The sequence below is a fragment of the Aplidium turbinatum genome, chromosome 4 (genome assembly GCF_918807975.1).
Source record: "Aplidium turbinatum chromosome 4, kaAplTurb1.1, whole genome shotgun sequence".
NCBI lineage: Eukaryota > Metazoa > Chordata > Ascidiacea > Aplousobranchia > Polyclinidae > Aplidium > Aplidium turbinatum.
Genome location: NC_137475.1, coordinates 33205224 through 33232035, shown reverse-complemented (window position 1 = coordinate 33232035; position 26812 = coordinate 33205224). Strand labels below are relative to the sequence as shown.

At 37.4% G+C, this 26812-nt stretch overlaps 2 protein-coding genes across 2 annotated transcripts; one reads left to right on the top strand and one right to left on the bottom strand.

Annotated features, from left to right (window-relative positions):
• Window positions 1-23207, top strand: LOC145768799 (phosphatidylcholine:ceramide cholinephosphotransferase 2-like). Its single transcript, XM_082580394.1, has 10 exons — window positions 1-189; window positions 1768-1897; window positions 2485-2667; window positions 2907-3048; window positions 4424-4525; window positions 5022-5214; window positions 6012-6129; window positions 11942-12095; window positions 14520-14686; window positions 19184-23207. Exons 2-10 carry the CDS (start codon window positions 1772-1774, stop codon window positions 19370-19372), a joined length of 1374 nt encoding a protein of 457 aa, XP_082436520.1. The 5' UTR covers window positions 1-189; window positions 1768-1771; the 3' UTR covers window positions 19373-23207.
• Window positions 21345-26408, bottom strand: LOC145769083 (uncharacterized). The gene is made up of 4 exons (XM_082580679.1): window positions 26357-26408; window positions 24349-24733; window positions 24000-24216; window positions 21345-21440 (listed from the first exon to the last, which is right to left on the bottom strand). Exons 1-4 carry the CDS (start codon window positions 26406-26408, stop codon window positions 21345-21347), a joined length of 750 nt encoding a protein of 249 aa, XP_082436805.1.
• Window positions 26409-26812: the final 404 nt, after the last annotated feature.

The following is a 26812-nucleotide window of genomic DNA, read 5'->3' as shown; positions in this document are numbered from 1 at the left end:
TAAATTTGCAATAACTATTTATACTTAAAAGGTAGTTCAAGTTTGTGCGTCCACTTTTTGAATTTAACATCTTCTGAATTAACCTGATCTCATTGAATGTATCTTTTCAAAGTTACTTTATGAAAAAAACAATCAAAGATTAATTGGTTTATGAGCTTCTAACACAAACAAGACCTAAAAGAAAAAAAGGTAAATAGTATACCGGTACTGGGTATAGTATATAAATGGTTTATGTATAATATACTTATCAATGCCCATCATAATGAGGTTATTGCTGATGTTGATTTCAAGATACAAAATAAATGCAGTACATAACATAGTACATAGAACTTCATAGAACAGATACAGTAACCATATTTCAGATGCAAATATTTGTTTGCATGGTGTACAAATCATTTGTGTAACAAGGGTCAATTTTATATTATTTCGTATTATTCTTCAGTATATTATTCACATATATTATTCAGTATTATTTTGTTGTTGTTGTTCGTTCTTTGTGCATTTGCAGTTTGTGTAGTATTTCGTTGTTTTGGATATGGACACCTTTGTCTGATGCAAATAAATATTATATTATTATTATATGATATACAACAAATATAGCATGTAGGCTACTACTAAAATTTCTAGTTGTATCTTACAAATTTTGGTTAATCATGAATCATCATAATAGGCTATTAACCAGATTAGGAATGAAATACAGTAGCACTGTTCTATCATGAGATCTCTTTGACCAAACTGCTTAAAATTTATCTTGCCTTGTGTTGTTGAAGCTTTGTTAAGCTTCTAGTTATGGAGCAGAGGCTGACCCATAGCATACAGGCTCAGCTTTTCTTTAGCAAAGCATGGTGTTCCTGTTTGGTTCTGCAGTGCTCATTGCCACAACATTGACATCTATATTATTAGTACCTAACACACTGTAGTCAGATGCTTATGTCCCACACTGATAAGTAATGTTATTATTTTTGCAAGTACCGTATTTTACGGACCATAAGGGGCACCGGACTATAAGGCGCACGATCAATAAATTGCTTTGATTAGTTTTTTGTTCATACATAAGGCGCACCGGACCATATATAATAGTATATCGGTACTGGTTTTGAGTGTAGGCAATAAAGCACTACCGCACTTGATCCATACATAAGGCGCATCAGACCATAAGGCGCACGATCAATTTATGAGGAAAAAAAAAGAATTTAAAGTGCGCCTTATGGTCCGTAAAATACGGTACCTAACGTGTATAGTGTTACTATCACAAATCTTGGTTGACAAAAATTGAAGTCAAACGTTTTTTCCTTTATAAAGCCAATTCTCCCTTGAACGATCAGGCCTGTCGACTGAAATCAAGACACCCATTTTTGTCAGTTGCTCAGTATATGCTTAGCAAAGCTGACAAACAAAACATTACTGTGGCTATTTAAGCGGGTCATAAATGGAAAGTTAAATACAGTACCTTCAGAGTTCATTTCCTTGTTGTTGATAAATTGCCCATCCACTTGCTCTATTAAGACAGGCATGGGTGCACCTCACTATCTTTAGAGAAGGCTTTTCCACTCAAGCCTACTTCAATTATTCCTGACAAGCTTCTTCCTTTGTATTGTAGTGTCTGTTCATATGTATAATGCAAAAAAAGATACTATCCTTAGTGTAAGAGGCTTAAACAAAAAGGTTCATTGCTTCTACTGTGCTAACTGTAGTGTAGTTTTTACAACTTATCTAACATTTAATTTTGGTCAGCCATTATATTTCAAACTAAATTTGTTTATGAAGGAAAATGAAGGAACACACTGTGGTTGATTTGACTGAACATAATGGAGTACCAGGTCATGGGGATGCATCTACTTGGTCGACAGAACAAGTAAAAATGTGGCTTAAGGAGAATGGATATAAAACAATTGAGGTACATCAAAGCAGAATGGTTGGCAGGAGCTAACACTGTTACTTTCTGGTCTGATATTGCATGTGGTAGATTTAGTTTGTGTTTTGTTATGTTTTTTTTGTGTTACAGTTTTAAATTAACTTATACAATATATATAAAGTGTTAATTGTGCTAATGTTTGTTAGAGTGGTTGTTCTTTGTATGAGTAGATGTTGCTTAAACAAAAAGTTTAACTATAGAGTTTTGATGCGTTGTTGTATCCCAAATATGCAAAACTAAGAAACACCACAGGACTTAGCATAGTTAGTTAAACATACCAAAATAGACAAAGAAGTAAGTTGTAACGGTTTGGACACAATACCTCTCATCAGAAACAACAGCATAGTTATTTCCTGACGAGGACACATTTTTGTATCAAAAGTTTTCAATTTAACAGCACTGTATTTATTTTTCTGTGTTCAGTTTGTAAAAATATGCAAAATCTTATTCTGTTGCTTAGTTCCTCTAAGTTGCAGTAAGTTGTGTAAGGAATTGCATAGAAGTAAGTTGCTTAAAGTTTTCTCCAGTTAACACTGCATTGTTTTATTTGCTGTAAATTTTGTTTGCAGGCAAATCTTTCCAACAGTCAACACTCCATAAATGGACAGGCTTTGTTGTCACTTACACGTGATGATCTTCAACAGGCTCCCTTTAATATGACCGACTTACATGAAGTAGATCATCTGCATTCCTGTATTGAAACATTAAGGAGGGATCAACTTACTAAATACATGAAGAAAATTGAACGCAATGTGAGTTTGCATTCAAATTTATATTTCAAACAACGATGGGTAACATTTTCTTTAGATTTTAAAATTATATTGTTGTATTTTTACTTGTATTAATTGTGTCTATTTTAAATGTTCTTCCTCAAAAAAGGTTTTCCTCAGTTAAACTGCATTTAATTAAGGTTCAATATCTTTTTTTGGTTAAATTTGGAATATTTTTTTGTAATACAAACTTTTGCTATAAGTTAATAATTTTTCTTTAGGGTTTGTGGAATGGATTTCATAACAATTCTACAAAGCACATAGGCAATGGTCGAATTCCAAATGGCCATTCACACTCACAATCAATGATGGAAAATGGTGACTCAAACCAATATTCAAAAGCTACTACTCCTCTTTTAGCAGGTTAGATTTAGTAATGTTGAAAAGTTTTTTGGTTGTGGGACAAGTATTGTGATAAAAATATTTTCATGTGGAAAGAATGTACTGATGAGGTTTTATTATTGCAGCTTTTTTATTACTATTGGAATTTTATTTACTCATTCTGTCTCAAGAATCTTATTGAAGTTTTTTTGTGCACGTTTATCAAAGTTATTTAATTGGAAAATGGTGATATAATTTTAGTAGTATTGACGCCTTTAAAGTATGGTATGGTGTATGGAATTTGTAGGATGTTCACCAAAGGTTTAACAGTGCAAATGTGTGACCTAATATTGGTTTTTGAAGTACTTTTTTGTACAAACGCCATACTTGAAGATATACCAGGTGTGTAACTAGCTGGAAAATCTAGAGAGAAGTTTTATAAAAATACGGCTTAGATTAAAATTTGCTCAGGTTGCTTTTTTTAAATTCTACACAGAATACATTGTTCGGCTTCATTTCCTGATATGCGCTAATTGACGTCGATTTTAATGTATCATTGCACTGTGTTGACCCCGTCTTCTCAAAGGTTACTTTGTGTCAGCTTGAGATATGCATAACTGCACTTCAAATATTCGCCTTCAAGCTATGCCACATGTGAAATTTAGAAAGCAACATCTGTTTTTTAATTTCTTTTTAATTGGGTAATTTTCCAATCTGACAAGTTCTTTCCAGCCAGCACACCTGGCCTTTTTACATTGATTGCACGTAGGCAGACTCAAAAAAGGAATCAACCTTAAAGATTGATTTGTTATTTGAGTTGTAGCAAAATATTTTTACTGATAGTCTAACTTTAACCAGTCAAATGAACAGACGTATTTAGTTAATACTGTGTTTCAACGACACATCAGTTTTTCATTGTGTCTTATTTTTGTTTGATTATCTTGATGTAGCATTCTTTTGTGATGTTTAACCTTAGAAATAGCTGTAATTATGTAATACCTTTAGCCTGATTCGTTCTGTAGGTATGTGTGTGAGATAGAAGACAGAGGCCCAACCCTTAGTATTGTTCAATGGAAAATATATGATCAATCAATATCCATCCTTATTAAGCTGAGTGATTAATATCATTGTAATTATGATTTAGCAAGCAAGTGATGTGACTAATCTTACTTCCCTGTGTGGTGTTCCAGCGTTTTTTTGCTATCCATAATTTCCTGCTTCAAATTCATGTATTGTTACGATGCATAACTTGTGACTCATCTCTCAGTTTCAACCGAGCTGTCATTGTTGTTTTCGATTCCCTAACCCCACTAGCTGAATTGGACCTTTTCACGTCGGGTCAATGTAAAAATGATCAATTTTGCTGATTGAAAAACTGCCAATTTGTATTCATCGCTTAAGTTCTAATTTTTTTCAGGTGGTGATTATTCCAGTAATACTTCAAATATTCACGTGCCAGTGGAACAGTATCCTTCCGAAAAGTTAAAAACCTTCATAGCGCTGATGTATATGATGTTCGGTAAGGATTTAAAGAGACTCGTTTTCTTTCAAATGGTTGGAACGAAACTATTAAAGCTTTACTGCTGCTCAATGTGATATTATTTAGCACAAAACGTTGGTTTTGCTATAAAAGGATGACTTGGTTCTTCAGCGTCTTGTTTGCTTTCTTGTACTAACTTTTAGTCTCGAGTAGTTTTCTCGTTGCCATCTGTTCAGACAAAAGCCATATGGCTTGAAACTATTTCGCGCTTTGATGCTTGGTAGATTGTAAAACATATGAAACGGCAGTAAAACCTGGTAGATAGGCGCATTTGTAATCTGCAGGTCGCTGCAGCAGATGGAATGTTTTGACCGGTAGACGCCTTGGTAGGTAGGCCTACTGTTATAACCCGTAAAATGAATGAACGCTTGCACAGAATACTCATTTATCTCCATTTTTTGTCGAATTGACCTGAACGAACGATATAGGCTAAAACACGACGCTTTTTGCTCACACGCAGCTCACATTCTTTCAGGTTTTGTGGTCTCTGTGCTGATGCTCCAATTAGTCCATGAGAGGGTACCTCCAATGACAGTTGACCCGCCTCTCCCCGACGTCTTTTTTGATATTGTACCGAAGAGAGTGGAAGGTGCTTTTAACGTTTGTGAGTCCGTCGGAATGGTGCTTGTTATCTTTCTATTGATCCTTGGAGTTTTCCACAAACACAGGTCGGCGAGGCTGTTGAAGTTGAATTTTTTCTTTACCAGAAAAACTGCGATTGTTTTTCATACCAGCAATGATTCATGTTATTAACCTACTAAATGTTGCAAGCCTATTCTTATGCGTTCGACATACACTTTCATGCCCTTACGTTTAAAGACTTGAAGCATCACTTCTTTTGTATACCCAGTATGTCGCTTCAAATGAGTTGACTCTTGGCAGCTATCATTAAAAGCATTCGTTGGTTTGATATGGGCGACACAAACTGCTCAAAGAAGCCTGTTTTCTCTCAATTGATTCAGTTTTAAAGCGTTGAAATCATGTTGAAACCATCATACCTTTCACTGCGTGCCAGGCTTCGTTGCATCAATTCCGGAAGCTAGTGTTAAACTTATTGAATCCATTTGGCACAACGTGATATTTTCATCGACAGCGTTGGTTGCGAAGTTCTCTAAGACCACAAACCAACCTAAACAAACCCCTTCTTGAACAGTACCAAACTATGAAATCGATCTAACGTTACTTTAAACCCTTCTTGCTACACTGCATTTCGAACTAACAAAACCAGCCTCTTTTGCATTGATCTATGATGCGTGTATGGCTTGTATGCAATGCACGTAACTGCAGACAGTGGCACACTGTTTCGGCCTTACATTGCCCCTATGTATGTATGTATAATTTTTTGCAATGTAAATCCAACGGATGATGGGTTGCCCACATAGCTTTCATTTTAGTTATAACTTGCAGTTTTTCTTCTGCGTAGAAATTATATATAAAACTAACAAGCAACATCATCTTTTCCCAGGTTCATTATCTGTCGAAGAGTATTCTTCATCATGGGTACACTGTATTTATATCGTTCTATTACCATGTACGTCACGACGCTACCGGTTCCTGGCATGCATTTCAAATGTGCGGACAAGGTACGTATGTCGACAACCGTTGTTTGAAACCTATCTCCATCAATTTAATGGTTGCGATAAGACAAGTCGTTGATGAGTGAGAATTATTCTCACTTTTGTTCATGTCAGTAACACGTTTTTGTAACCACTGCACACTATGTATGTTAGCCAAGCGCTTTTCAAACTTTTCTATTGTGCGAATAATTTTTATGCGACCCTTTGGTTTGCAGTTTCCAGTGTAAACTACCCACTGTAGGCCCACTGGCCCAATTTCAGTTTGTTTAGTGACCCAAAAATTACGAATATTTACGACTCCATTTGGGGTCATGGTAGGCTACCAAAATATAATTATCCTATTTTATTGTTTCGCTCATTTAAAAAGTCAATATGTTTTACTTTTATGTGACAATATCTCAAAACAAACTAAACAGGGTTAGTAAAAGTTTGTTTGAGAATAAAAATTGACATCGGTTAGTGCAGTCTTGCAGAAATTAGCCTACGTGAGTTGGCAAATAGTTAATTTCCTAGTTTTCGTATAAATAAACCATTTTTTAAGTTTCTTAAATGTGAGTTTACCAAATGTGCTTGGTCAATAGATTATTATCAATTACTGGTACAGTAGATAGATATGAAATTACCTCAGCCAAATATTTGCAAGGCTTGTAGCCTATTTCTAAATCTAACAGTTTCACGTCAACATGACCTGAGAGGGGTCGGCAGGGTCTGCAATCCGCTATTAATTGTTGGCAATTGCTTTGGATTAGAAGTAAAACTGACTGGTTTTCAGGCTTGCCTGCAATGATAGGTTTGTTAACTCTTTACCGATTGGAATGTATTTTTTCTCTGTCAAAGTGCGGGACTGTGCACGAAGCCTAGTTTCGCAATAATGAAAATAGATGGCGGCATTGCTTCTGTGGCTGCAAAGGTCGAGGTTTTTCAATAAGTTAAATATTTGCTTTTCCAGATGTGCCAATCGTTAAAAGATAGAGTTGTTCCAGCACACTGATGCAATTTACTGATTTGCACGCAAAGCAATCGAAGAAAAAACACGGCCATAGAAAGCCATTACCTGCCGTTAACCATCGATCTTAAACTTGCCGAGTGCAATCTAAAAGGGTTGGCTCACGTTTTTTTGACGTTAATCTAAACTAGCGCAAGATGTGATAGTTATCTCATTTCACACCAAAAAACACTCAATGCTGATTAGTAGCCTCTTTCAATCTAGTTTGTGTCACACAATGCATTTTTGCACGTAACACACAAAGTTGGTATCTTATTAGAAAAAATCATAAAATGCATTCAGCATTTAATGAAACGAAAGTGTTCTTAGCTTTGCATTCAGCACTTCATCTTTTCCTTTAGGCGATTTTGTTTCTTTTGTTGTAACATTTTCATGACCTAGTCTTGGTGCTCCAGTGACTGCAGTGAGAAACGATTTACTTTATGTTTAACTCAACTTTTTGTGAACCCTAATGTTCGGAATCGAATTTTCGAGTTAAATTCAACTAAAAAAAATTCTCTTGAATATTTATTAAATGTCAAATCAATGCAAAAAAGTGGTCATTTTGCCGAATGATGCGAAAAATATCCATTGGATGCGAAATCGCGATTGACATCGATTTCAACTTGGTTGACTGATCCGTGAACAAATGTTTGCTCAGAATTAAGTGCAAACAGTGAACAACAGGAGTCATCTTGTATTTGTCATTCTTTTGTCTGATTCTTTGAATTTGCTAGCAGGATTTGTCTCCTAACCACAATGACGCAGGGGAAGCTTTGTATTATATTTGCATTTTGCAATATAACATTGCAAGGGAAAGCCGTTTCAGCAACGGTGTTTTTGCAACACGCAGCAAAGCTATATCCCAGACAGCAAAACCCGTCATTTTTCGTTGATTCAACATCTGCAGACGTTGAATGAAGAAAAAAATGACAGATTTAGCTGTCTGGGATAGGTGATGCAAGAAAAATTGAATGGCAAAATTATAGCAATTTGTGTGAAGGTTGCCATGGTTAAAATCTTTACATTTAAACGAATTCTGCAGTGCATAGTGAATGCAAGAAATGATTAAAGTATCAGAATCCGCAAAGTTGTCTAGTCTTTCAATGTAATTTCTAATTCTTGTCCATTGGCGGTCGATAATACTACTTTTGAGATTCTGAGTTAAATCATGACCTGAAACATGCCTCAAATCTTTTAGAATGATTAATCGGATTTTTCACTTCGTTGTGTTTGCAGATCGATTTATTCTGCCGCAACCAAAAAGCTTAGATCTAACCAATGTTTGTACCACCATGGTTTGTACTGTGCACTTAGTAGTAATAGCCTGGGGTGGTCATCGTCATAGTTGTTACGTCGTCAAGACAATGTAACAGTGGAAACTTTTACCCGCACAGCAAATCAATCGTCTTTTACATTGATTCAACGTCGCAGAAATGTGAAAAAAATTAACTTTGAATAAATGTAAAAAACGATCAATTTGATGTCTGGGTGAGGTGAGACTTGTGTGAGTGATGTGCGACGGTGGATGGAATGTTGTAGGAAGAACTTGGGCGTTAGTGTAGAATGAGTTTGTATGTAAACTACTACTTTTCATAACACAACTTGTGCCTGGGGAATTGTGGGATTTATAACATTATCTTTGCCAACTCCTGCATTTAAAACAGGCTGATGTTCTCTTGAATGTCGCTGTGTAAGCTGGCAATAATAATATTTTTGGCTTGTTTTTCCACGCCTGATGGGGTATCAAAATATTGGGTTGTTGGTGTTCAGTGTTTACATTCCTAGCTGTGATAAGCAATGCAGTAATAAGAGTGAAAGCACAACGAAAGTCGCAGTGTCTTTCACCATAGTTTGGCATAGCCTTGCAATGCAATACACATCCTCAGAACGAGTGATACTCAAAGTAAAGTGTTAAGGGTCAGTGGTTTTAGAAACGTTATCACCATACCTTATGTAACACAGCGTGACGTCACAAAGTGCTACTCTTTTTATGTGATGACTAGGGCAAGTTTTTTTTGCACTAAAAACATGAGAAAGTTGCACTTAATTTTAACAAAAGTTGCATTTATTTATTTACCTTTTTACCATTCATTTACTTCGAAAGACTAGACACAACCTGTTTCCGTTTATGCGGGCTTGGCCAAAAGCCAAGTCATAATTCCACTTCTAATTTAGTTCGGGCGCTGTCGTGCTTGGCTGAGGTTGTTGAACTTCTAGCTTGCAAGCAAACTGTTGCGTCATAGATAACATTGAGATGCAGCTAATCCATCACATAGCTTTTGTTGTGCAAATCAAAGAGAATAGAACCATACTGTACTAGAAACAGTTTTATGGCATGTTTTTTAAATCACTCCTTTACAGTTTGCTCAATACTTGATAAAAGTTGCAGTAAAAAGTTGCATGAAAAATAGAAAAAAGTTGCAATATAAAATTCCTACAAACAGCTTAAAACATCATACTACATAAATTCTGAGTATTTAGGAAGCTGCCGGAAGCTGTAAAAAAAAGTTGCAAAAACTTGCCCTAGTGATGACCAGTATTATCAACAAACACTACATTCACTTCAGCAAGAAATCCTACTAAGCTGTTGCCAGCCAGCTACACCAAAAGCAAAGATCCTAATCGAACTAATTAATCATCCACATGCTACTAAGCACTGAACTATGGCAGATGAAACGGATGTGGAAACTATACCACAAAGTGATATTAAGAATAGCAATTCAAATGTCAGGTTTTTTCAATTTTATTTTGCTGTGGAACTCATTCAACAAATCAGTCGTTTTGTACATTGATACAACGTCTGCAGACGTTGCATCAATGTAAAAAGCGGCTGATTTGCTGTCTGGGGATATTCTGTCGGAAGTATGGCTGTGAAAATTTCGCGATTTGAAACAAATTTAAAATGGCAAGGTAAAAGAAATATACTGCATCAATGTGATAGGAAATATTTGTGATTATAAAAATGATTATCACCTGCTGTAGCGCTGAAGATCATCATCAAAATCACATGTTTTTGTCACATTGGCCTTTTTTTCTTGGCAATCGTTTGTGGTATAAACCTCTAAATTTTTCCAAAACGCCCAATATCTGTGCGGGGGCGATTCAGGCAGGTCGACTGCGTTTCTTTCCTGGTGGCATAGGTCCAGCGTGAGAGACAACGGAGGGGAGTCTGGAGGTGTTCTGTGTCCATTCCTCTTTCCATCGTTTTACTAATCGTAGGGTTATTTTGACAACGTTAACATTTTTCTGGTAATGAAAAAATTGCTACACTTTTATAACGATATTATAGCTACAGGACAGATGGTGTGGCATAAGTATTCTCTCAGCATATTTAATCATCGGGTGGAATACATGATGAACTTTAAATGTCAAAATTCATACGCGAATTCATCTCAACTTCGACAAATGGGTCAAAGCGATGGAAAATTAACATTTGAGTACAGTTGCCTAAGTGTAAAATAATTTTTTTAAAGAAACTCTTGATCCAATGTTCTGTTTTTTTTGGGGGTTCTTTTTTGCACAGTCTTAACAATTTCAAGTTTCGTAGTTTAAGTTTTTAATGAACGTCCAAAGTGTTTTCCAAAGTAAAAGAAAAAGTTGGCAATATCTTGAAACGTTAGAAATAAACCGCCAATAAAGCAAACTCCTTTGAAGCTGTTTGCTCAGACGGTTACTTTGACGGCCCTCAACGCCTGTGAGTGTGCATAGCAGTGTCTTAAACAAACTCCACCGGTGATTTTATTGTTTTGAAACAATATGAATCATGGAGGTTATCACTTTGTTTGCTCAGACGTCTGCGAAGCCATCTTTCAAGTGGCAAGCGAATATAAGCATTGAAAAAAAGTTTCTTTTACTTCTACACAAAATTTAGATTCCTGATATAGGCTTAGAAAAAGTCAAAAAGGTTCGGTTATATTAGGAAATACGTCAAGTATATTCACTTGTTTAAACCCGATTGCTTTGCCTTGCTTGTCTTTTGATACAAAGAAGCAATTGCCTTGCTCAAACACAGAGCGGGGTCGCACAGGGAATCGAACACCTCTTCGATTTCGAGCCATACACGCTGCTACTGCGCAACGCCCATACTACAAAACGTAAAAGAATTCTTTTATACGAAAGTGAAAAAGTTGCACTACAATTGCTAATTTTTTCCCAACGTAAAGAAACTAGCGGTCATTTATGTAGCCTACTCTGTTATAAGATACCCATTTTTGTTCATTGTGTCATAATCAGTATTTCACATTCGTCAACTTATCAACATGATAAAACTCGTTGAAACTCTGAGACCAGTTTCAAGACAGACGAAATATCATTCACCTAAAAAGAATGATCAATGACCGCTTGGCACTTAGACAGCAAAATGCGTCTGGGATAGAGTAAGGACTACAGCCAGAAACAACAAATAGTTGTTTTGTTTTCCAATGTTTAACCTCTCTCTTACGCAAAATCAAAATAATTTCATTGTTTGAAGAAGTCTTACAACGGAAGTAGGTCATAGAAGCAAAGTGTATAACGTGGACGTCCACGTCTATAGCACGGAAATGCTAAACAAAAAAGCGGTCAAAATTAACGGCTTGGTATTTAGAAGTATTAACTTGAATATTGCACATACAGAAAAAATTATCCCATTAACGTAGACTTGTAGAAAAATGATTAAAAGTCGCGGAAGCTTTGCGCAAAAAAGTAGAAGCTCTCTGTACAGATTTTAAAACGGACGAAATACCATTGGCTTGAAAATGAAAAACGATCAAAAATAAGCACTCGGCACTTTGATTATGAAAACACCCGAGATTGTGCAGGGCCTCCAAAGTAAATTCCAATTTCATACAGGCGCATGGGAAGATATCTGTGATGCTGGGTCGAGCTGCTAGTCTGTTGTACGGAGGAGGTTTATCTGTCACCGGATCGCATCATCTGTGTGGAGACTATTTGTTCAGTGGTCACACGATCATTCTCGTTATCACTTACCTCACAATTACAGAGTGTAAGTCTTTTGTTTCTTTTGTTTTTGACTACGTTCGCTCGCCTCAATCCAAATGGTATTCTCGAGAGAAAGCATTTTTTTATATATGGCCGTTATTAATACCGCAAGAGAAATCAAGAATAGTTGAGTGCTAAATGAAGAAGACCTTTATAAATGTGCGTTTCTTGATAGTAAAGTAAAGGTGAGTCCCATACTTGATTCAAGCCTCGGGGAACGAGAAGATAAGGTTCTCATTAGACTAAGCCTTCGGCATTAACGAGAGTAGGGTGGCCAGTTCCTTTCTCTCAGCCGCCTTTCCTTCAGCAACTACGCCCACCCAGTTTGTTACACCCTGGGTAGAGGTGAGCGGTGTTTTTTCAACAACCAGCTTAACCTGGGAGTCGAACCAGGATTGCATGATTGGAAAGCGAGCTCCTTATCCGCTGCACCATCCCACCGCCGTTTCTTGATAATATGTCTAAAAGAGGAAAAAATGGCACAAGTCTCAGTCCAATCTTGCAGGTAACAACACTCGTTTTGGAGATGTCCAGTGTAAAGTATGGGATGAGCATCATCTTGAGTACCAGATTCAGCAAGGAAATGTCATTGTGCCATTTTTTCTTTATTTGCATTGGTGCTGTTTTTTCGTGTACCATTTTTTTCCATTCACCTCACATTACAACAGGTATATTTTATTCCTGAAGTGTGCAGCCAATACTTGACCTGCGTTTGATTTTATGTTTACATTTTTCAATTTAAAACACTCAGTTCTGAGTCCAAGTGGTTTAAAATATACTTATTTCCCCAGAGAATTGCACCACAGCATGCTGTAATGCCCAGGTTTAAAGGCTTTAACGCATGAGCGATTACATAGTTTGGCAGATGTATTGAAGAAACTCTAGCGACGTTAAAACAATGCAACGAAGCAACTTTTCTGCAGCTAGAAAGGAATATCCATCCAGCAAAATCTGATTGCAAAAAGGATGAATTTTACTAATTGGGCGAATTTATCAGCTACAAATACCGAAGTTCATAATTTTAATCTTTGCAAAATTTTTGGATGATTCAGTTCAAAAGAATGTGCGGCATTCTTGTGATAGCGCGATAGCATCCGACACTTTGTAAGCATTTCACCAGTCACAATACGTCATGGTGGAAAGCAATATTCTCCTCACTCAATCACTGACTCAACTCTAAACTTATAAAAACAAAAGAGATGACATCACATACTCTTTAAAGTTTCCAGTCAAGAACTTGACGCCATCGTCTTGACGTCTAGGGACGTTGAAATGATATTCGAAAGGCAACATTGCATTGCTGGCGAATTTGCTACGCGGATAACCTTTATTGTTATTGGGCGTTTCATTGGCGCGGGCTGTCAGCATGCTGCGGTTGTTGCATAACCACCTTGTCAATAAGGTTGTTGCTGAAAGGGATCTCTTCAGCAACAACCTTGAAGAATTTTTAATATAAAATCTTACGTCCGTACAACAACTAAACATTGTTGAATCATGGCTGAATCATAAAATAAATCTGCGTTTTACCAGTGACTGCAGGCTAGAACATCACAAGATGTTGAAAAAGATAACTAGCTTTATATCTGATGCTGTATTTCCATCAGTGTCCCTCTATTTATCTTATTTATTTTTGTTGTTTTCTCAAGATATTTTACATGTTCCAGCTGATAAGGTTGTTTACGGATAGACTACCTATTTTCAAGTATTACTGTTGAAAGATGGTACTGCTATTTTGCATTCATCAAATGCTGGCATTTGCACACCAATCTAACCTCTTCTGAGTGTAATTTATTAAGAATCGATTTCGCTATAGTAATAGCATCTTCAGCTGAAACGTTAGGTTTTTGAAAAATTTCCACCGCTTCCAATAAAACAAATATTTCGGTTATTCGAAAAAGATGAAGTATTTCGGTTATTCGAAATGAAAATTCTCGCAGCGACTTTTTGTCTCAGTGCGAAACTCTTTCGTCTTTTCGTTTCGAATTCGTTTCTTGAAATGAATAATTTCGTTTTGCTCAAATGAATTTGCCCCGTAGGCCACGATTTGCCCCAAACACTCTTACAACACAACTGAGATGTCTATGATGGTTTAGCTACGTCGGTTTATAAAGTTTTTATATATTCTCAACAGCATCAGGTTCTCTCGCCTGTTGCTGAATTCTGATCAATTATAAACGTGCAGTTATTTTTGGAAAAGGGCGCGTTGGCAGTTGCCGACTTAATACAGTGCATCCTGTTTGGGCAATGGGCACTTTCCATCAGGGCTCGAAAGCGAAGTAATTCGTCTGGCTTTTACTGATTAATTTGTTATCAAAGCGTTGCAAACAACACATTTGCTGTTTCAATCTCCTTGCCTCGGCATCCCAAAAGCGATAAGTCGCACATTTTCAAAATCACGAAAAATCGAACTTTATTGCCTCGTCAACAGATACGCCGAAAAGATGGTGGTGGCTGCATTGGATATCCTGGTTGCTCTCTGCTATCGGCATCGTTTGTATATTGCTCGCTCATGATCATTACACGGTCGATGTGGTCGTCGCTTACCTTCTGACGACAAGATTATTTTGGTCATACCACACCATGTGCAACATGGGGGTAAGTATATTTTGTGATAGTGTATCTGTTGCTGGCTTTGGCAAAGATGAGAATTGCTCCATACCAAGTTGCGTTGGTATGATCAACGTCAATACAATGCAATGAAATGTTTGTTTGATCTGTGCTATGTAGATCATACACAAACCAAACACCTTTGTGCTGTTACTTTTACCAGTTTTGTATACAATACAAACAGGTTTACAAGTTGCATTTATTGCAATGCTTGATGCTTGCTAAAAGAAACGCCGGCTGCATAGCCGAATAGTGAGACCCCTGGTTCGATAGGGCACCGGTTCGGTACCGCTCAAGAGCGTGTGGCTGTGTTTTTTGCAAGAAACTTAAAGGCATGTCGACTGCGGAGTGGCGCCCTTCCTTTGACTAAAGCTCTTGATTTCTCTCATGATTATCAACAAGTACACTGCTCTAGAGTGAAATGCCTACAACCAAGGCTATGGCCTGCTGAAATCATAGGTCACTTGCGGTTAAGTGCGCTTTGATGCCCCCATAATGCCCCTAAGTAGCATGTTGTAGAAAAGGAAACTCAGCAAGTGTGTAATAATGTAATCATCGTCTCCCACACAGTCGTGCGGTGTTCTCAATGTTGTATGACGCCTACAAACAATTGAATGATGATGTGCTTCTATTTTTGTCTCACTGCTCACTTGAAGTAATCCTTCACTACTTCCTCGTACGGTAATCTGTTCATAGGTCGTCATACTCTGTCAACGCTTTAGAAAATAAAAAAACTGCATGTCGGCGAGCTGTTGTAGTCCGCCTTTATTGCTGTAATTATTTATCAATACATTGAAGGGGTACTCGACTAAGAGTCTTTTAATATCCCTCAGATGATTCATTGATTCTCGGTTGGTGTGGTAAGATCAAAACCATACTCGGAGACCGCAAACTTGGGCTTGTATTTTTTGTGTTTGCGTGTTGTTTTAGATTTGCGGATTGCTTGTTTTTTTACTTTTTGTTAACGAAAATTTGCAATAATAAGGCAGGGCGTGGAGAAAACTTGCAGCAGTTCATATATATACGTTAAATTACTCTGGTGCGTGGGAGATTTTTTTTTCAATTGTCGCTAAGCGGTTTGCCACCATTTTCTGTGGACTTGCGTATTTTGGCCTTGTTTTTTCAGATTTGCTTAGTTTTTACAAAATAACCTTGCAACGCTACTTGAAAGGCAATTCTTTTTTGTGTGGTTCAAAGTGTCTGTGAAGATATGGAAACCTGATAGAAATGGAACTGTCAGTTGATGCTACCAATACACAACATACCTGTAATTCATATGCAGTCTACGCTGACAGCAGGGCTCATCATTTGATTACTGGTCACTTTTTTTGGACTTTGCATCCTTTAACCAAAAATGGATAACTAGCTGCTGTTGCGTCATGGCGGTTGCTTGGGTCAGCTTTATAAAACATGCAGGTTTTGTTTAAACACGATTTATTGCAACGATGTAGTCAGCTAGCTGGCGTGTGGTGATGAAAATGTCACCCGCAATGTATTCCCTTATCATGCATTTTGACACACGGCGATGCTGTCATTTCCTGAAATGAAATCATTTCATTTCTGACGTTATACCACAACACTTTGAAGCTTCGATTCTCACTGTGGACAGGAGAAATGTCTTTCTATGATTAAACCTGTGCTTTCTGTTTTGTGGTTGGTTTAAAACCAAATTTTTGAATCAATCAGATACGTTGGATCAATGTAAAGCCGACGGATGTTGTTAGCTGAGGAATGTGAGAGTGAAAGCGATTTCGAGAAGTTTTCTCAACCATCAGCAAACATTTTTAAATATATCTTTTTGCGATAACCATTTCATACAGCTGACTGTGCAGCCAACAAAGTGACCTAGCCAGCAAATCGGTCCTTTTTTGCATTGATTGAACATCTGCAGAAGTTGAATAAATGCAAAAAAGGACTGATTTGCAGGCTGGGGAACAACACATGCTCACTACTTCATTGCAGTATTGAAAACATAATCTTCACAAACACACGGAATTTCACAAAGTTCTAAAGGAAACTTCGCTTCCTTTCTTGCTCCAGCGAAATACGAGTCTCTCTCGAAACAGCTTGGCGTCTCAATATAATTGCCCACCGTATTGCGAAGCCGTATATCCTCTATTTGAAATTTCGTCGGTATGACGCACTCGCCATGCACGACAGTAGATGTTCAACTAATTTTCCCTTCTGGCCTCTTTCATCCAAGCTAAGACCTTCTACTTCGCTATCAGACATACTAACCCGGTCTCGTTAGAAACGGTTCAACCAACGCCGCCTGACGTTGCAACGCTGTAAAACTTACAACTTTTGCTGGCTGCCAGTTGGAAGCACTATCATGATGCTGAGCGAAGTTTTATGGTTCACCATCTGGCTATGAAAATTTAGTGATAGTCGACATGTTCGAGCGCCAGCAAGTTTTTTTTTTATAATTGTGAGGTTTCACTTGTGTGCCATAGGCGGACGGAAGTTTTTTCGTTTTCCCGCTCTATCTTTCACGTTCACCACGCTGAGAATTAAAAGCAATCTAAGGGAAGTAAAGTCAATGAAATAAAGTTTTTTTTTTTATTAACTTATTGCGGTGTGGTTTTAAAGGGCGGGGAAACCCAAATTCACTTTTTGCGAGTTTTTTGTTTCAGCGTGATGTCATTGTGTACAACATGCGTTTTAGCAATAAAAAAGTCCAAATTTTGTTGCCCTCGTCTCGCTAAGGCCGCTTTTGTTTGATACCCGTTTGCGAGGTCTCGTTGCGCATCAAGCTGTGATTCTGTTCGCTGTGACGTCACAAGGTACATATAGTTGTGGCCAAAAGTTTAAGACCAGACTTGATTTATGGCGATTTTTGCATTACTTCAAAATACTGCATCATATATTGTTTCAGTTGCATCATCTTTATGCATCATCTTATATCTGATGCAGTATTTTAAAGTAATGCAAAAATCGTCATAAATCAAGTCTGGTCTTAAACTTTTGGCCACAACTATATGTACCTTGTGACGTCACAGCGAACAGAATCACAGCTTGATGCGCAACGAGACCTCGCAAACGGGTATCAAACAAAAGCGGCCTTAGCGAGACGAGGGCAACAAAATTTGGACTTTTTTATTGCTAAAACGCATGTTGTACACAATGACATCACGCTGAAACAAAAAACTCGCAAAGTTAATTTGGGTTTCCCCGCCCTTTAAGTAAGAGTTCTGGACACAAGGAGTCGGTTTCAAAATCTTAATTTGATAGGTTGATAAAAAATCAATTTTTTATCGTTTGGTCATTTTTTTTAATTTTAGGTCAATAAGCCAATTTTATGTAATTGACATGTCCACTCATTGTCCAGTCCAAATACTTTTTTTTATGTGCTGAGAAAAAACTGATACTAACAACTTTTTGTTCATCAATCTCAACCTGTGCTTCATTTAGCTTCGTAACATTAAAATCACTGCAAAACAATTACGACATTTCCAAAATCGTTGACATAGAGAAATCAGAAAGTTAATTCAGCACCGGTTCGACACGCTCAAGAGCATGTGGCTGTGTCTTGGCAAGACACCAAAATACTTGCCGTTGATTGAGGAGTGGCACCCCTTCGATTATACCCCTTGATTTTTTTTCATGATTGTGGACAGTACACTGCTCCAGGGGAAATTATTATACCCTTTTTATGGCCTACTGAACTGAACATTACGTCACACATGGCGTCACATCTCAACTCTTGTTGTTAGTGAACGTGATGTTCATTGTGGAGTTAGTTGCCTGTTTAGTGCTTATACGGTACAGCCTTCAGACGACCCATAATATGTGCTGTTCAGGATTTCAATGTTTTTTCGTTGAGTTATATATTCTTTCGTTCAAGCAGCCTTATTTTAAATATAAAATGTAAGAAACAATGGTTCATTTAGCCAAATTTTCGTTCGATCAATAAAGTCAACTTTATTGAATTTTAAAGTCATTGTTTTTGAAATTTTAGGTCAATAAAAACTTGCCCCAGCAAAAACTAAAAATAGATAGCGTACGCTGCTACCTCGACAGCAAACAGGTTTATTAATGGAGTGCGAATCCCGCTTCTGAAATATCCCCGCATTTGAGGCAGTTCGGTACCCAACGTCTGTTTACGTTTAATCACTGTAAAATGGACGAAATTTGTCATTTGGGAGATGGCATACATCCCCAAATAAATTCCGTACCTTCATTCAAAAAAGCATACTCGACCTTATTTTTGGACTTTGCCCATTTTCCAAAGTTTGTGAACTTTGGATTTTGTTTATATAATCGCCCATTCCTGCGCGAGATCAATCTACAACTGTGTTTGTTTCAACATATAATTAGATTCTGTTTTTGCGCAACGGCTTGCACAAACGGAGTGTGATATTGATTACAGCTTTATTAATTATTTAAGTTACGTTGGAAAGGTTTACGCTAAATTGAGTACGTTTTGCGTAACCCGACGTAGAACTGACGCAAAAGTGTAGACTAACGATTTTTTTTTCACTTTAGGCTCTCAAGGATGTGAGCAAATCCAACCTGTTGTCACGGGCGTGGTGGTTTCCAATCTTTTGCTACCTTGAAGGGAACGCGCCCACGAATGGACGTTTGCCACGTCAGTTTGAATGGCCGTTGCCTTGGCCACAACGACTGTGTAATGTTGTGAGGCATTCTCGAAAGTCACCCATCAAAGGTGTATGACGATGTCACGTATGAGGAACAACATATTTGGTTTAATACAGACAGAATTTCGGGAACGTTCATCTCTCACTTGAAAGTCTCTACCCTTGCAGTAGCGAAACTTTGAAACGAAACTTTCCAGAGTAACGATAAAAAACATTACCAAAGTTGTTTGCAGCAGAAAATCAATTATCTTTCTGAGAGTTTTGATTTGAATAGAAAAACAAATTGCCGTTTTTTGTAAGTTTTGTCTGAACCTGCAGAAGCAACACCGTGGTGATGGAGTGTTTCTGTACTGACAAAAACGCCATCAACGGGAATTTCGTTACAACGATTCAAATTGAACCAATCAGCAAGCGATTTTTCAGGAGAGAATAATGACGTCTTTGTGTGCCATGACGCGATTGCTGTAATTTTACCTCAAAATTGTAATTGCTGACGCTGAATTGACTGATTCTCGACATTTAATCGTTTAGTTTCTCCAACAAGCTATTGCTTTTTTGCTCGTTGCAACAAAAATACCGTTGACTTCGGACTTCACCAGGTGATTGTATCATTTTAAGATGAAATTTTGCGCTATGTGAATGTCACTTAAACCACAGTATGTAGTAAATTTTAGGCCAGAAAAATTTCAAACGCATTTTGTGATCTGTCTTCATTTGCCATGACAACGGCACTGCTTCATTCGACATATTTTTCATCCATGACGTCTCGTTTGCGTTTCGTTGCCATCAGTGTTACCGTACGTTGAATTGCATTGAATAAAGGCAGCAGCGAGTTGGTTAGGCTAGGATTGTTTTTCAGATAGCCAGCACCCAATCATCATATCAGTTTTTATTGATTTAATGTCTGCAGACGTTGAACCAATAAAAGTGGAGCTGATTTGCGAGATGGGTAAATCAGCTGCTTTGTTTCTGTGAAGTGCAAATCGTTCATTACGTTTCATCATGCTGCATTACACATTGCAAAAATTGTCTGTAAATAGGTACATTGAGTTTTTTTCTCGTTGAAACAAACTCAATTTTGACGTCTCCGTTGATTTTACATCATGAGATGCAAAACTAATCTGACTCGTTTCCACCGTCGTTCTTGTGTTTGTTTTAGTACGCTGTTTTGAATTCTTTTACATTCTCGTTATTTAGCTTTTCATCAACAAATCGTTTTTTTTTTAATTTGTTGCGTTGTCAAATTTCCGCTTTAAATTTCTGTCCGATTTGTTAATTTTTGAAGAACGATCGCTGTGACACCTGTCAATTTGTACGCAGTAGTATCCCGGACGCAAAATTTTTTTTCCCACCAAATTTCTGTCTCATTTGCATATTTTGGTAAAAGTTTGTATTAAAACCGTGTGAATGCAACATCTTCTCGTTGGCACGGATGGTTCAGTCGTTTCATCCTTTGCCTAGTGATCGTGAGAACGAGGGTTCGACGCCCGTCAAAGTCAAACTTTTTTTTTTCTTTAAATTAATTTTTGAGGTGCACAAGAGCTTTTCAAAAAAAGTAGGGTTAGGGAAAACGTATGTTTTATTATCATAGCAGAATTTCATTGGCAAATAGTTATTTCGCAATCAGAATCAACCAATCTCTCAAAACACCTTCGGAAAATCTTACTTTTAGAGTGACTAGAATTAATGAGACAGAAATCTCGTGGGAAAAAAAATTTCGCATCCCGGACAGCAATTCATGTCATTTTTACATCGACTCAACAATCTGGAAACGTTGAATCAATGTGAAAATGGATTGATTCGCTGTCTGGAACACGCAAATCATTCTATTTTTATAACGCTAAAACAATGAAAAAGTAGACCGACTTGCTAGCTTGAAATTTCACCAACCAAAATTTGCTCTTTTTACATCACTTCGTTGTCTGACTGGACCCTGGTCAATCAAACAGCTGCCAGTTGCTCCACTTTCTAGATAGAAAATAGTCATTTTTTACATTGATTCAACGTCTGCAATATAAAAAATGACTGATTTGTTGTCTGGAATTGTATCAAGTTTGATTGTAGCGGCGTTGGTCGTCTGGCCAATAGATTGCTACGACCACAACTGCAAAATCTGTTCCTTTTTGCGTTGATTCAACGTCCACCTACATTGAATCAAAGTAAAAAGGATTGATTTTGCTGACTGGAACGGTTTTGAATGTGCCAGTTTTATTTAATTCTGCAGTCAAATGTGATGTCGCGAAAAACAGCACCGATGGCCGTCTTCATCTTGTTGCACCGAGAACGTTGTCCTCAACTACCGTTTATTGCAGTTGAACGCCTTCTTTTCGATGCTGAAAAAAAAAACTTGTGATCTTCAAGTAAACTCTTGTGTTACTATCGTTACAAGAACAAACGGTTACCAGAAGTTTTTTTGCAATCTATTGTCATCTTCGATTTTGTACTATAACAATGCAACCATGACGTTTTTTGTTACTGCTGCAGCGCCAATGCTTTGTTTCCCGAGAAATTGCAATACAACATCATGTGTTACTGCTCTTCTGTGTTTAACTTTTGTTCTTCCAGCAACATAGTGTTATTTTGAACATGACTTTACGTGAAATCTGTTTTAACTTTTGTTGAAATTTGCAACACTTCTGTTCTATCCAGCCAGCAGAAGTTTATATTTTCACACTGTTTCAACGCTACATGGTCTAAAAGCGATGTAAACAACTAAACATGGCAGCTCTTTTAGATGAAATGCTTTTCTCATCATTCAATGTTAAAATCTTCAAAAGTGCATGGAGATCGTTTGCTGCTCTGCATTATTTTTGTCCGAAACGAACCTGACAAATTTCGTTGGTATGAAGTTACAGTTGCACCTTGAATGAGATGTGTAGCCATGTAAATGTGATGATCCACTGAATAGGTTAAAGATTGTAAAATCGATTTCGCGAAGGCAAAATCATAAAGAATTCATCTTTCTCAAGGAGCTGTTCAAACATCATATGACGCCAATTTTTTGTCGTTTTCTTCCCTTTATGACGTAATCGTGGTAACGTTTCTCACACTCTCTCCCTCAAAAGGCATCGTATATTGCGTGAAGAGTGCAAAGATAGAAATTGTGAATTGGTAAGAAATCATATTTTGACTCTATTTGTAATGAGCAATAAAGTAACCGCTATTTTTAGTTGAGGATTCGTGAAAGACTTGCTAAAATTTGAAATTGCCGCGTGGTTTCATTGAATAATTGTTACACTAGCAATGGTTTTGTGATTTTCTCGCTATATCATCAATGATCTTTTTACTTTTTGACTGTTCGGTATTAAAGTACGATTAACTTTCACTGCCTGCCATCTGTGTTTTTACGTTAATTTTTTGACCGCTATTATTTTGTGCTCGAAACATGAGGCAATCGGCCACCATGAAAAATCTTCTTTATTTTTGGATAATATCTTGAGTTATGTAATGGTGTCGTGGCGAGCAATATTGGTCCTTTTTAGATTGATTCAACGTCTGCAAATGTTGATGCGACCAATTTCCAAGGGACCAATTTTGCAAGCTGGTCTGAGCTCGTTTCCGTCCAAATGTTTTATTCAAAGATTGTTATTTTCTGTCAAACTGAGACAAAATTTTTGATTAGGATTTTTTTTACCAACTTTTTACATATTTCCAACTACAAATTTGGCTTCAATGGCGATGCAATGCTTTTCATTTATAATTGTTTTCTGAAATATTCGTTTTTTAATATTGACACTTGAAACTTTCAAAATGTGTAGGCATGCTCAAGGAAACGTTTGGTTGTCTTCAACTTAGTCCATGTGTTTCTTACTCGTACATCTGTTTGATTTGCCATTCATTTTAGTGCAAGTGGTGTTTGGCGTGGCATCCGTTGTAGGAAATGTAAAATAAAAACATCATTTTCCTTTGAATGTCATGCTGATGCAGTAATTGTGTTAACGTTTGGCAAACATCTGGGAAACTATTGATAAATGTAGTAGTAGTAGTAGTCCAGTTTTAATCCGGTGATGTCCCCGTTACCGAGGGTGGCCGGATTCACCTCCAAGTGCCGCAATCGTCTTCACACCCTGCCTCCACATCGAAATTCTTCCTCTCATTTTCAACGGAAATCTTCTACCACATAACAACTCTCGACACTCTCTGAATTTCACCCAACCAAACCTTCCTCTTGCAGTCACTGCCGCTTCACAACCACCACTGGCATTCAATCTATCTCCTAGATAGCAAAAGGCATTTACTGATTCAACTTCGTCATTCAGCTTTTCAACAGGACCAATCATTCCTTCCTCAATCTTCTTGCATCTTTCACATTCAAAACCATCTCCAGATCTGCATGTCACTCTCTTCATCTTTGCACATCTTCCATGCACCCATTTCTTGCATTTCGTACATGTAACAGAATTTGCCATCACTTTTCTTCCGCAGACGCCACATGGGTCAATTTTGCTCATTGTGATTTCCCCTTCCGTTCCGCTTATTACGACCTTTGTCTTTTTGATGTTCACACGCATACCTTTACATTCAAACGACTCCTTCCACTTCTCAAATTTCCCTCTCAGATCTTCCATTGTGTCACTCAACAAAACCAAATCATCGGCGTACAGTATCTCCATTAATGAATCTTCTCTTACACATTCGGTAATCACATCAATCACAATGGCAAAGATTAGAGGAGAGAGGACAGAACCCTGGTGTACACCGACCTTCACCGAAAACTCGTCTGATAGGGCAGATCCAACGCGAACTCTCGTCCTTGCACCGTCGTAAAGACCCATTACGGCTTGCACGAGAGCTTCTGGCATTACTTTTTTTCTCATTGCCCATTCCATCACTCTTCTTGGAACTCTATCAAACGCCTTTTCCATGTCCACGAAACACATGTACAAGTTCTTACCCTTGTCCCGATATTCCTCTTGCAACCTTCTCAAAATAAAAATAGCATCTGTCGTTCCCTTCCCAGGCATAAATCCACACTGCATCTCGTCCAGCTTCACCACAGATCTTATTCTATTCTCCAACACCCTTTCCACTACCTTCATTGCATGCTCCAACAGTTTTATTCCCCTATATGACCCACAATCCATTACATCACCCTTTCCCTTGAAGATGGGTATCACCACACTCATCTTCCATTCATTTGGCATTCCTTTTCCATCTAACACACGTTGACTGATTTCCTGCATTGTTTTCAATCCTGTCTCTCCACTTGCGCGTATCATTTCCACAGTGACTACAGATAGTCCAGGAGCCTTCCCCGATTTCATTTTCTTCATTGCTTGCGTCACCTCCTCTCGAGTAACTCTCTTTAATGGACCTGCTACCACGTCGGCTTCCACATTTTGATCCCAATCGTTTTCTTCGTTCATTATGTTTTCCATATGTTCTTTCCAAATTCTTTCACGATCTTTCTCACTGAAACCAAGTTTTCCATCCCTTCCTTTAATACATCGTTAGTTACATCGTTAGGACTGTTTTTTAATTTGGTCAATTCCTGCTCAGCTTCTTCATAGCTTTTGCAACTATTCTCTTTGTCCGATTTTTCAATTGCTTGTACTTGAGCTTAGTTTCTTCTGATCTATTTCTGCTAGGGAGGGGCACAAAATTGCAAAATCAACAATTCAATAATGAGTACACCTGAACTTTATGCTATGGATCAATGTCAATGCACTAAAAAATTTTTTTTTTATTTTGGTCGCAAAAACCCCCCGGATAATCAGATATCAAAAATGTGGGGGGGCGCAGATGGTTTTTCAGAGGTAATTCCAGAACCACTTGTCAGAAATGCTTGCAATTGGTCTTAAAAGATGCAGAATAACAGTCTGAGCAGTTTGAGACCTTATTTTTTAATCTAACAGAACATCAACATGATATTTTTTTAAAAAGTGACATTTTTCTTTTTTTTCACCCCTAAAAAACATTAATTTTGCATTTTCTCAGAGTTTTAAAATAAATAAAAAAAACATACTTACAATTTACCAAATTATAGGTTACTGATGGAGTAGTTATAATAACAGTTGCCAGTCTTCTTCTGTAGGTTGGAAGAAACAGTTAAAGTTTTCTATGGTCTTAAACTGAAGGAAGATAATCAAGTAAACTGGGTGAAGTACGCAAAAATACATATAAATAAGTATGCAAAATGACCTCTAAATACACGCATTAAATACAGGAAAGTGTTGTAGTATGTAAAGAGATAGAGTCCACAAAGTTGCAATACTTCGAACACGTTCTCCCAGAAAGTTCATTCAACATTAGATAGGGTTAACGTTTCAATGGCAGAGTCAAAATCTTTCTATGTTACGGTTGAGGAACACTGAAGTTTACTCAGGTAAATCAGCAAACGTACTCTCAATGTCACTGATGACTTGCAAAAGTTTCCTGTTGAACATAAGGCAAGGATGTGTGTGACAAAAGAGATATTGAGGAATATGGTCAACACTAAGATCAATAGCAACCATTTCATCCGCATGAAGATTATGTGTAGCTAAATCTGTCATCTGAAATGTAATTTTCTTGAAAATTTCCTCAACTGCAACACCACTCACAGTGGATAAAATAGCAAGGATGGTTTGCTTTAATAAAGCCAAGTTTTCTCTGTATTCATTGCTCACAGGTAAAGCTGGGAGCCTTCTATAAGTAGCTACCATTAATGGTGATACTCTCCAGTACCCTGGAGCTTAGAGCCATCAGTGTGATAGGTTACCACAAAATCACTGCTATCCATAATCTCCTCTACCAAGCAACCACTAGAGACAAAGCATGTATGGCACCTCTAGTTCTTCGAATACTTTTGCTGTGGGGAGCTGTATCAAGATCAATCAGCTCTTCATTTTCATTATGATATTTCCAGTTTTTCCGATCAAACATTATTCCGACCAGTTTCAATCACTGCAGGTGTTGCTTGCATTTTGGAGCAATGGTTATTTACTAATCAACACATCAACTGTTTTGTAAAAAGTTGGCCTTACAATGTTTGAGCTCTGTCGAATATGTCTGTATTCTTTGGGAATGCAATCACTTGAAGATTTATCAGTAATAATGTGACTACAGGGCCTTTTCTTACTTTTAGATTGTTCCATTTCTGGAGAATAATCATCATGGTCATCAGTTTCCATTGCAACATCTCGTGCATCAATAGCTTCAACAACACTTGCTGTTCAAAGCCAATTCTTCCCTCCTTTCTTCTTTTGCTGCATCTTCTCAAATTTACGTTCTTGAGCAATTTTCCTTTCCATGAATTTTTGCCATCTATTTGTTACTTCTTCACAGTAGTGCTTGCGAACTGTTCTCATATCATCCAGAAACTTCCACTCCATTTCTCCCATCTTTATTCCATACATATGTTCCAAAGCCACTCTTCGTTCCTTATTTTCAAATAACTTGGTCATGGATGCATTGAAGTCAGTAAAGATGGACTTCTTTGCTGGCTGCATATAAAATTTTTTGCTTTGACTTTTTCATGGTATCTTTGAACAAACTATAAAGACTAATAGCACGCTTCTTGACAGTCTTCAAACTG

Excerpts from the sequence above, each read along its gene's own strand:
- LOC145769083 (XM_082580679.1), bottom strand. The coding sequence starts at position 26,408 with ATGGAAACTGATGACCATGATGATTATTCTCCAGAAATGGAACAATCT. Across the intron at positions 24,217-24,348 it reads TCATATAGGGGAATAAAACT|GTTGCAAGAGGAATATCGGG; the intron begins GTTGGAGCATGC and ends TATTTTGAGAAG. Across the intron at positions 21,441-23,999 it reads CAGACGAGTTTTCGGTGAAG|GTGGACGTTGAATCAACGCA; the intron begins GTCGGTGTACAC and ends GATTCAATGTAG.
- LOC145768799 (XM_082580394.1), top strand. The coding sequence starts at position 1,772 with ATGAAGGAACACACTGTGGTTGATTTGACTGAACATAATGGAGTACCA. Across the intron at positions 1,898-2,484 it reads ATGGATATAAAACAATTGAG|GCAAATCTTTCCAACAGTCA; the intron begins GTACATCAAAGC and ends TTTTGTTTGCAG. Across the intron at positions 2,668-2,906 it reads TGAAGAAAATTGAACGCAAT|GGTTTGTGGAATGGATTTCA; the intron begins GTGAGTTTGCAT and ends ATTTTTCTTTAG.